At 35.9% G+C, this 12,318-nt stretch overlaps 1 protein-coding gene across 1 annotated transcript in view; it reads right to left on the reverse strand.

Annotated features, from left to right (window-relative positions):
- Positions 1-7,465: 7,465 nt before the first annotated feature.
- LOC108978173 (endocuticle structural glycoprotein SgAbd-9-like) overlaps positions 7,466-12,318 on the reverse strand; it is a 6,646-nt gene continuing 1,793 nt past the window's right edge. Inside the window, exons 2-3 of the mRNA XM_018948320.1 lie at positions 7,939-8,066; positions 7,466-7,856 (exon numbers count right to left, since the gene is read on the reverse strand). Coding sequence (XP_018803865.1) covers positions 7,631-7,856; positions 7,939-8,066 — 354 coding nt within the window. The 3' untranslated portion in view covers positions 7,466-7,630. The remainder of the gene's footprint in view (positions 7,857-7,938; positions 8,067-12,318) is intronic.

Genomic DNA, 12,318 nt, shown 5'->3' on the forward strand with positions numbered 1-12,318 from the left:
CCATAATAAAAGTGGAAGAAATTTGCGTTTTTGACGGTACTAAAGGTATCCCCTCCTTAAATCAACTACCCTTATTTATTGTTATATTATATATTATATAACCCACGAAATGTGATCGCATACACATGCAAAGGTTATCGTCCACATGCCTCCATATGCAAGTGTACTCCTAACAGTTCTTTAAAAAATTGTTACCGGACATCATGAGCGGCATCTAGCGGCTGCTAGTCGTAAAATAATAAATCCTATGAACGCTGTTAACTACACTTGTATGTAAGCAGAAAATGTTAATAGAAAAGCCGGAAACAGAGAGTGTTATTAAATGTATGAAAGTACTGAAGGTAGAGTTTTAAGAATAATTTCCACTTTTTATTGTAAATAAGTATTAGTACAAAGTAGATAATCTAATTTTTTTACTAAATAATTTTTTGGCTCACAATAATAACCCGAAATAAAATAACTGTCCACTCAAAATCTATAGAAATCCATCCAAAATCTATAGAATCAAAACGGAAATTATAATGCTGCTACAACATTCTTCACAAATACAAATGATTCCTCACAAGAACTTTGAACGGTAGGTATTGCAACAACATACGTATATGCTATAGTGATCTGATCTCCAAAAGTTCTTAAAAGATCACACCATTGTCTTGAGCAATAACTCACGCCCAATTTCGGGAATATATCTCGTTAAAAGAAAATGTTTTCCATGCAAGCACTTGATTCCGATCGTTCAGTATGTGTGGCAGCTCTATGCTATAGTGATTCGATATCCGCGATTCCGACAAGTGAGCAGCTTCTTGGAGAAAAAAGTTCGTGTGCAAAATTTCAGATCAAAAACTGCGGCACTAGTTCACGTATATGCCAACGGACAGACAGAAATGGCTAAACCAACTCATCCCTTCACACTAAACATTTATATATACATTCAACAGGGTCTCCGACGTCTCTTTCAGGCTATTACAAATATAATATGTTTACACTGTTCATGGCATTAATATTATATTACAAGACACATTGGTCGGTACTCTTGGGGATAAAAAATGATTGGCTTACTTTATATATTGCTTAAATCCATTAGTAAAGATTATATAGGAGATAGCGGAGTAAAACATTGTTCAACTAGTATAGTGGATTTTATGCCGACTCATGAAAACTAAATTTAACTTTCAAGTGTTTATTGTTGTATTGATCTACAATGATATATTTTTTTGTTGCTCTGCATATTTTACTAATTTTGATGCTTTCCAGTATGCAGATTGCGCCCTTATTCATGAAAATATTGAATGTGATCTAATTTTTTTTGCGCATATAAATATCACGTGACCTCATCTCTACTAAAACTCAAACGTGGGGAGATTTACAATTGCAGTCTACAAAAACAGGACACCCAATGAAAATCTCGCTGCCGTTTCAAAAGTAAATTGCATAGGCTACTCAGAAATAATTATGTCCCCAAAAACATACAAGGTGGCTGATGAAAGCCGCTACCAAAAAAAAAAATTAAATAACTTTTTTTCTATTTAATGAATCTGGTTAATTTTTTTTTTTTTTTTTGCATTTGACTTTTACATTTAACAAAAATGGATAACTGGGACACTGAAACAAGAATTTGGATTATCCGCCGCTATCACGCACTGGAGTCCGTAGTTTCGGTTCAAAGAGAGTATAGACGCACATTTGGCGGCAATCCTCCGAACAGATGGAACATAATCAGACTTGTAAACAATTTTGCCGAGCATGGGACAGTCAACAGAAGACCTTACCATCGAAACCCTTCAGTTCGAAYGGAGGAAACAATCGCTGCTGTAGCTGCTGCCATACAAAACAATCCACGTGTTTCGTCACGAAGCTTATCTGCTCAAATGGGAGTTTTTTTTTTTTTTTTTAATCTTACGCAGCTTGATAATCAACAAAATTTTTTGGTTTCTGTTCCGGTGTACAGAAAAAATGATTTTAAAACTTGTGAGCACGCCACGTATATCTGGCCGTGTGAAAAACATAGCAATTCCAAATTTATGCCACACACTATGCGACTATCCTTGTGTCCTGTTGATTGTCATCTCAAATGCCATTTTCGCTGGAAACGGAATACGTTTGAACTGAAATAACAAATCGTTAGAACTCGAACGAATTCGTAAAATCAAACATTCTGCCCGCTTGTATACAATATCGCTGATTGCGAAACACAATAACGACTTTGACTCTCCAAAGAATTTAGATATTCCACTGGATAATAAAACAAAACAAAAATTAAAAAAAAAAATTATGGAAAAAAGTTACTTTTTGGAATTATCCAATTTTCCGGCTTTTCCTCATGAAAAGTATAAGGAATTTTCATTTCTAAACCTTCCTCGATCCACAACAACGAACAACTTCTAAAAATTTCATCAAGATTGATGCAGCCTTTCTCTTGGCGTTACTAACACACAAACTTTCATTCGTTTATATGGAAAAAAGAAAAGGGGTCCATCCTTGAACCTCAACGAACATTTTAAAAACAGAATTGGCAAAATTAGTCCAGGCGTTGTTGAGTATGCGCTTGACAACACATTTTGCGATTCATTTTTATATATAAGATATCATTCTGTGTGATGCGCACACTGCTATCTATTCATGTGCTCAGTGTTTTATTATAAGTAAGCATATTGTGGATGGATAACCATTTAACATAACCGTAATGACCAACAAAAAATTGCAAAACTCGTCTACTTACATTCTAACTGTTTTTAATGTGTCGATTGTTTTTTTTTTTTATTCAAATATGTATGCTAAAGTGTCTTTATAAGTTTTTTATTTCAAAAAACATGAAATTACCACCTTTTTAACCCTCTGGGATCCCACACTGCGTGGAAGTAATTATGACCATTTGCATACAATAAAAGTTGACGCGGATAATATGCAATATGCCACAAAATGCTGTCAATATTTGCGGTGACATAACTGTCATACCGCAATAAATTCAAATTTATGCAAAACACATATCTATTTAAAGTTAAAGTGAAAACTAGTCATTATGCACTCGGGCTTTATTATCGCATATTAGCTAGTTATATATGCACATTAGGGTGTTCATTATTTCCCTTTTTTTTTTTTGGTACCACCCAACAATAATTGCCCGAAAAAGGTTTTTTTTTTATTTAAAATGTAACTAAAAATATTCCAATATATTTCATTATGATTTTTTGTTTATTTTTTTAACTCCAAAACAAGAAGAGCTAAAAATTTAACAAAATTTTTCCATTCTATAAAAATTTTTGTTTATTGTTATAAATGTGCATCTGAGCATTCATAATCGATGTTTTTTTTAAACTTGCCATTATGTTTCAGTCTCTAACACTGAGGCAACGCTACAGGCCCACAGCGCAGGTGGGCCCAGTCACCGAACGTGCGACGCGCCGGATGGTCCTTCGACAGCTCAATTATTGCACAAGCTGAAGTTTGTAAGCCTGAATGTAATAGTAAGTCCCTTAACCATCTACCCTTAATATATTATTGGGTAGTCGAAATGTGAAAGATGCAACTGAACATTCATTATCAAAAGGTTTTGAACCATTGAAAAAAGAATGACTTCAAAAAGAAGCTCGATGCTTGGGTACCACATGTCTGTGCAAAATTTAATGGACCGAATAACATCTGCGAATTTTCGCTGAAACGAAATGAAATCGAACCATTTCTGAAACTAATGGTAACATGTGATGAAAAGTGGATCAAATACGACAATAATGTGCGAAAAAGATTATGGTCCATGCGTGGTGAAGCTTAGCAAATGATCTGCGTGTTTGGTGGGTTTAGAAGGGAATCATTCACTATGAGCTGTTCCAACCCGGTCGAACGATTAATTCTACATATTACTGTCAACAACTGATGAGATTGAAGCAAGCAATCGTAAAAACAAACAGAACTGAGCAACAGAAAGGGCTTCGTCTTATATCTTGACAACGCTAGATCGCACGCATCTTTGATGACCTCGCAAAATCTGCCAGAGCTTGGCTGGGAAGTTTTGATACATCCAACATATAGTTCTGACCTTGCACCATCGGACTACCATTTGTTTCGGTCAATGCAGAATTCCCTTAATGGAGCAAAATTGGCTTCAAGAGAAGCCTGTGAAAGTTAATTGTCGCAGTTTTTCGCCAAGAATCCAGAAAAGTTTTAAACTGACGTAATAATGTCTCTAGCGGAAAAATGGCAAAAAATGGTCGACTAAATTTTATACCAGTACCACTCATTGTACTCATGCGAGATGGTTCTGTATGCATGCTCGTTTACTAAATTGCTAAGACTTAGTACATTAAATTTGATTGATGCAAAATGTGAAAAAAGGTTGTGGTATATAGAGGAGAAAAGAACAATGACTTAGGCACGATTTACATTTAAAGTAAAGACCTTGTCTAAATTGGGTCCCTTTTATTAGAGAAACACTAAGACTTCAGGAGGCGTTAAAAAAAAACAAAAAAATTCTTGGTAAATAACGGACTCCTTAATGTTCATATGTGTATGTATACAACTATGAGTTGTTAAATGTCTTATTATGAATAATAGTCACATATTTAGAAGAGATTTCAACATTTTGAGCATACACTTACATAGAAAGGAAATGAAAAAATTCGTTTGAGAGTTCAGCTAATGCCATTTCTTTAATGCCATCATGATGCTTTTCGAGTACAATTTTCTTTTGACAGATCGCTTGAGGTATGTTTTTACGATTGAACAACAATCAATATGAGATTTGACAAACTAAAATATAATATATGCTTGCTAGATAAAGTAGACTATACAACAGGCTTTTACAAAATTTTCAATTATGCCATAGTAGTAATGCATAATTGTCGATACTTGAAAGAATTTTAAATGTAGGACATGACATCATGAATCAAAGTATCTGTTAGCCGAGCATTAAGTAAATCTGCAATTTTTAATGCAATATTTATGGCTCTCTTTAGCAATACTTAATACGACTTTATTGCTGACGTTTACAAGTTGTGTACAAATATCTACCAATTCGATTAAAACGTATCTTTATTTGCGGTAAATAAATCAAATTTACCGAGAATTATAATGACAGCAGCGCGTGCCAAACTCTTTCGTAAGCATCCACAATTTAGTTACTTCTACAGCTGCCGAATGACATGAAACTGGAAACGATTGCTAATGATAATGTGAAAGACAAACGACCACAGGCACACAGCACACGCGACGACCCTTATCCACGGCGCAGACACAGGCGGCTTATGGCGACAAAAAAGTGGAAGAGAGGAAAAGGTGTTAAGAAATTTGTAAACAAAACTATTAATCCAAAATATATATATCTGAAAAGTCTAACTTTACCGTATCATTTCATAAAAACTAACTGATTTACAAAATATTAAAGATTTTTAGTTTTTCAAACTTTGAATGAATCTATTGGTGATAGCGATCGATCAATATTTCAAAATATACTCCATAAAGTGAAGAATTATAATATAAACAAATAATCTGATTAAGAAATATCTGCATGTCCTTGAGATTAATAGATTCGTAGAAAATTGTGATGATGAAAATTCTTGTTTCGCTCTCTCAACACAATACTTAACCATTAATAACAGACCTCCAAATATTCAAAATATTTGCAAAAAATTTTCTCCGCCAGGAATAGTATTAACAAGTCAATTGAAAATATCTGGAGTGACACATACATAGATGGCGTTACTAGAATTAAATCTATATGATTTTCAGTTAGCCCTAACCTTAAAAAGGCGCTTTTATAATTCTACAGCTGTCGGAACATTAGTTTGTGAATTAATTTAAGCAAAGCCACTTTTGTTATTATAAAAAAAATATAACATCAGAAATTTCGTTTGTTAATAAAGCGTAGCTCTTTTGACTTTTTCCTTGTTGAAACCAAGGTTTGGATTGGTCAACAATATTTGGGCTGCTCACCAAGAAAATCAAGCGCTGAAAAGTGGTTCGCCAAATTTGAACGAGGCGCAGTAAGCACCGAGGACCCGACCTGGCATCAAGTGGTTACTATCTATTCATGTCTATGGCGAGTTATTTTGCTAGTGAAAAATTCGTCTCAAGAGGAGCTTGTGAAAATCACCTTCGTGTCAAAAGTGAGATCACTTTCTCTTCAAACTATAGGGTCGAGGCATAAAAACATTTCAGTCAAGCTCTCAAAATTTCTGGAGAGTCGCTGTCGATGTAAATGACTTGACCTTGTTCTGATGGAACGCTCTTCTTCCCATGGCCTGAGCTGGCCAGTTCTGGAGGATTGCTTATTACAGACGGCTGAGTTGACAGTACAGATCTGAACTAATAGTTTGGCGGAGGAGTTCTCAATAGATGATCTCCTGCCACCAAAGATATAGCAAAATATATCTCTCCGTTAGTCTTGACTTGTCCGTTTAGGACGACTCACCACAATTCGACCACGACTATTTCGATTGACGTGGTATGAAGTGATACTACCTTTCATCACCAGTAATCATCCGTTTCAGAAACGAATCGATTTGTTGCGATTCAGCAGTCACTTACAAATGGAATTTCTCATATATCGAGCTGCTTTCTATGCCCAGCTTTTTAAAGTTTCTAATCAGTGTTTTGCTTGTGCAATTCAAACAGAGTTTACAAGATAGATTAACTCGACTCGAATAAACGAAATATTTTATCGATATTTACGACAATTGGGCTCCCGGTCGTCTTTGTCTTCAAAATGACCGGAATGGAATCGATGAAAACCAAATTACGTATGACTGGCTGGCACAGGTTCAGGACCAAAAACACTATGAACTTTTTCAACCGATCAGCTTGATTTCGAATGAAAAATCATAAAAATCGCTTCGCTGTGCCGTCGTGTGGCAATGAAAATTGTAGAACATTGACAAACGAGGCAAACCAACTACATGTAGCCAATCTATTGCCCAAATGAGTCACACGAGTGTTAAATAACTGAGAAGTGTCAAACGTGAGATAAGAGAAGAAGTCAGAGGTTGACAATTAACAATTACGTCATACATGCTTACACAGACCTAGGACCTAGGAGGAGCCAATAGATCAAGTGATAATTATTAGCAATAATTAATTAACTGCGCGATCGGTTTATGACAAAAGTACTCGCTAATAAGCAAGCAGACGCTTTCATAAACTACTGTTTGCACTTATGTAATTTTTTTTTTTTTTTTTTTTTTGTTTGATCTATGAGAGCATATATCCGTATACTAACGTTAGCGCATGTAGGTGGCTTGACGACGAACATAAATCAACTTGCTGCTGAAATGAAGCAATTCGAAATTAAAATGCTAATTTGGACGGCAATTAAAGTCGATGTTTGAGGAATTCACTAATGACAGCTATTAAATGACACAAGCAGATACCTTTTGACAACTAACGACTGTCATTAAGCAACTGTGCGCTTTCTGTGGATAAATAAGCCAGTTTCGCTTTAAGAATTGTTGCCGGCGACAGAAAGAAATTTTGAAAATAAATTACAATTAAAAACTTTATTTCGTACAAAAATGGCAGTAAATATTTGAGTATTTAACAGTAAAGTACTTTTGAAAAAAAAAATAAAAACAATTTAATTTAAATTTACAAGTTTTTATCATTAAACATATATTATATATAAAGTAGCTAAGCAGCTGGTTGCTTATCCAGCGGCCGATTTCAAAGCACCGGGGCTCAATTTGCGGTTCTTAATCATGTAGCGTGGCTTGTAACCGTCCTTATCGGCTGTGTACATTGTGATCGTTTCGGTGTCGGTCTTCTCATCGTAAACCGTGTAGCTACCCATGACAACGAGCTGTTCGTCCTCGGTGCCAGGATTCATTATCACACCGATTTCCTCACGTTTGCTGCCATTTGGTTCTTCCAAGCTATTGACAGTAAATGAAAATAAGAATAATTATTGATGATAATAATTATTTAAAACTATAATTACAACCATTTCGCACTTACTTAAAACGATAACCCTCCTTCGTAGGTGCCAGGCTATAGAATTCCGACATAACGGTAGGAAAAACATAATCCAGAAAACCAGCATTCACGGAGAGAGAGAAGGTGGCCAAAATGGCTACGACAAGAAACTGGAAAATAACAGAGATTTGGTAAGCAACTTTTAGATTTGTATGTAATTTGAGGTGTTATACCGCATTTTTATGGTTATATTAAGTTTTGCGAAATTAAAATTAAATTAGAAATTAAAAAATAGAAATAAATAAAGGTTGAAATTTTGAAACAAAAAACCTGTGGTGGAAGATCTTGAAACAAAAGAAATTCCTAAGAAATCGAAGATCGTAAACTTTGTGAGTAAAAATCAATAATACATGAAACTACATTAATACTAACGGGTTTTTCAATAGGAACGCTGCAAAAGTAGATTGATAGGGACGCAAACGACGTAATATTTTTTCGCGCTCTTTTGACGTTTCTCTTCACTAAGAATTGCCATTTTATCATGGAAATATATACGATCCAACAACGAGTCGGAATTATTAAAATTTTCTACTAAAATTCGGAGTCAGTGGAGCGTCTAATGGAAGAACTTGAATCCATAGGTCCTGTGCCAGAGAGACAAAGGAGTGCCCGTAGTGTCGAGAATATTGCTGCCACTAGCGTATCAATTGAGGAAGAATTAAAACAGTCTCTCACACGTGGTTCTCAAGCGTTGGTCACCCCTGGGACAACGTTGTGGTGAAAAGATCTTGGCCTATATCCTTTCGAGATCAAGTTGACGAAAAACTGGAGTCGCAAAGACCACCAGAATACTCGGATGTTCGTGAAATGGGCTGAGCAACAACTTGAAATTGATCCGGATTTTCATCAAAAAATCATCTTCATCATCGTCAATAAGCAAAATATGCGTTATGGAGTCACCATTGCATCTCGAAAAAATTACGGTTTGGTGAGGTTCATAGGCTGGCGGCGTCTTCCGTGACAATCAAGACCAGCACGTTACTGTGAATGAGAATCGCTATCGCTTAATAATAACAGATTATTTTTGGCCCGAATTGAATTATATGGACCTGGACAATAAGTGGTTCCAACAGGATGGCGCCACAAATCACACAGCGAATGCCTCAATCGATTTATTGAAAACCAAGCTTGGTGAACGTGTTATCGCGGAAATATCCCAGTCAATTGGCCGCCTCAGTCGTGCGATTTGACGCCGTTAGACTATTTCATGTGTCGCTACGTCAAGGGTCTATACCAACAAGCGATCGACGATTGATGAACTGCGTACAAATGTCGAGCGTGAAATTGCAACAGTATCGCCCGATTTATGCTTGAAAACCGTGGAATATTGGGTTCAGCATCTGGACTTCTGCAAACGTACCCGTGGTAGCCATGCAAAAGAAATCGCATTACATACATAATTCCATCGAATGTGCTTCCACAGAAATTAAGAGTTTTATTGATATCCCAAAACTTTTTGTTTTATTTAAAATAACACTTTTGTAATAACATATTGTGAAGGCTGTTAGCAATCACCCCGACAGCAAAGCTGCAGTATTAGGTCAGTGCTCGCTAACTGTCCTAACTTAAAATTGCATCAAGCTCCTTTACCATCAGACTCGTTCCCGGTCAACACGGAGCAGCTGCAAAGCCGATGAGCTAACAAGAAGGAGCACTCTTGCCTCGCTCAGATCAGAACGAGTAAGAGTTGGATTTTCATTGGAGCCTTACGTCCTAGCACTAGACCAATAGACCTCGCGTGCTAGCTGGCGTATTTTGACAATGCGTTGCTGCGCAACTTCGATATATTTTTGCCCTAGACTAGATCGGAGGAGATATATTAAACTAATTGCCATTGGCAAAGTTCATCTTGACTCAATCGTAGGAGTTTTTATTACCCATCGTCCAATAGGCATTCATAGGCGCGCAGGATGGACCATCCTGGTAAACCTAACTTCGGCGAACAAGAAAAAATTTTGTGATAGCCTAAAAAAACTTTTGACAGAGATGTTATGATATATTATAATATATATGAGTTTCAAGTACCACATCGGACCGTCGTTCTAAGCCGCAAATAACGTAGGCCCAAAGATAACCTTACATGTTGCGAGTGTATAATTCATTTCTTTGCTAAAATATAAGAATAATTGATTTTCGATGTACGTCTGTTCTTCCTTCCGTTTATCTGTCAACAAGTGTTGGCGAGGTCCCGTCCTAATTTTAGTATGCACGCATATTAGTCCTTATGCATAATATAATAGTACTAATATTAGTACTACTGCATCAAGCGAAATTGGTGACAACATTACGCTTTCCTAGTGTTATTACGGTATAGGTGGGATTCTGTTAAGTAGTAAAACTGAAACCTACATTTTCTTTCTCGAAGTTGAAAACTAATCTTTTGTAATACAAGAAAAAAATGTATCGCAACCTTCGTACGTATATTGACGAGCGCTTTTAAAATGTACGTACATATATGAAGGTATAAGATCGCTTCAAATTTAGCTTTACGAAAGTAGTAGAATAAGCTGTCTAGATGACTTCGTACTTAGCTTACAATGTTAGTCAAATTCATATTTGCCAGAAGAATATTTCAAAACAAATTTGATATGAATATAATCTCTGACCAGTGGCATTTCTTTTCTAAACATGATTGATATCTCTTAATGTTTTCAAAATATTCTCTAGGAAATATCAAAACTTTAAACTGTGAGACTATAATAAATATTAAAACTTTTTGTCTTTTGTTCATAACTAGTTTTCATTTTACGATGTCTTTTATTTCACACAGGACAATTGAATTCCGGAATCGTATTTGAATCGATTAATGCCATTCCATATTATTTTGTTATTTGGATGTGCAAATATCCGGCAAAGCACCATAATCCTAAGCGCGTATCTTTGACATAAATTACCTAAATTTTATTCTGGTCTAACTGCTTTTCGAACAACTAAAAAACTAAAGTGATAAGTCAGGAATACGAAAACGATACTTATAACCTTCTGACCATATATCACTAACGAAAAAACTCGTAAGCATTGACGCTCATAAATAAAACATGAATGCTAATTTTAGTGCGTTTGCCAATGAAAACGCACATTCTTCATAATTTTGAGTCATCATTGCAAATCATTACACAATGCTTCAATATACATATGCTCACTAATGATGTAATAATCTGTTTGGCTTATAACCCTGACCAAATATGTTTTGATATTCGGCTTAATGTCCGGCGTAAACTCGTATATTCCTCATCATTGATGATGACACTGAAACCGGTGATACTTTTTTGATAGAGTTGAAGAGTTTTACTGACTTTGAACTGTTAATGGTTATGGACTCAGCTGAAAGTGAAACCATGAAGTGTACATATAACTGGTGTTTGCAGCTTTTGTCGCTATGAGCGAACTATCATTTGTGATGTGTGCCATGAGCTTATACTCGTACATTTAGAAGTAAGTAATGAACTGCCGAACGACCGTTGTGAGAAAGATTTTTTATAGTGGTTGAAACAATACTCGAATCCAGATACACCAAAAGTTATAGAACGAGTATCTGACGATAAAAAGTGTATATATTACGACAAATTAGTGCCGTTACTCTTTTGGCGGCAAATTGCGCTGGTTCATGACGTCATGAACGAAAAGATAAATCTTTGTTTTATGAACTTTGTTTTATAAACTTTGGTGCATACCTGCTGGCGACATATTTTAGGTTCGGCACCCGGTTGTAATGCAACTCTACTTTCAACTGACAAAGTGACAAAATGGAGCTCATTGTTTGAGTACCACACGAATTTTCTGCGAAAAGTTTAATGAACCGCATAAAATCTTTGCTGAAGCGAAATGAAATCGAATCATTTTTGAAGCGAATAGTAACAAGATACGAAACTTGGATCAAATACAACAACAATGTGCGAAAACGATCACGGTCCAAGCGTGGTGAAGCTCAAAAAATGCTCGCAAAACCACAATTGACGCCTCGAAAGGTGTTTGGTAAGTAATCTTCCTCTATGAGCTGCTCCAGCCTGGTCGAACGACTGCTTTCACATTTTACCATCAACAACTGATGAGATTGTAACAAGCAATCGAAAAAACGGTCAGAACTGATGATCTTTGATGACTCGGCAAAAACTGGGAGAACTTGGCTGGAAAGTTTTGATACATCCACCATTTAGCCCTGACTTTACACCATCGGATTTCCATTTATTTCGGTCAATGCAGAATAATGGTACATATTTTGTTCATGAAAGTCCACAATTTATAATATAAACAAGTAAGGAAGGGCTAAATTCGGGTGTCACCGAACATTTTATACTCTCGCATGATAAAGTGATAATCGTGATTTCAGGCGTGGTTGTTAACCGATTTCATCCTTATTTG

This window comes from Bactrocera latifrons, unplaced genomic scaffold (assembly GCF_001853355.1).
Source record: "Bactrocera latifrons isolate USDA-ARS-PBARC rearing strain unplaced genomic scaffold, ASM185335v1 scaffold_119, whole genome shotgun sequence".
NCBI classification, from domain to species: domain Eukaryota; kingdom Metazoa; phylum Arthropoda; class Insecta; order Diptera; family Tephritidae; genus Bactrocera; species Bactrocera latifrons.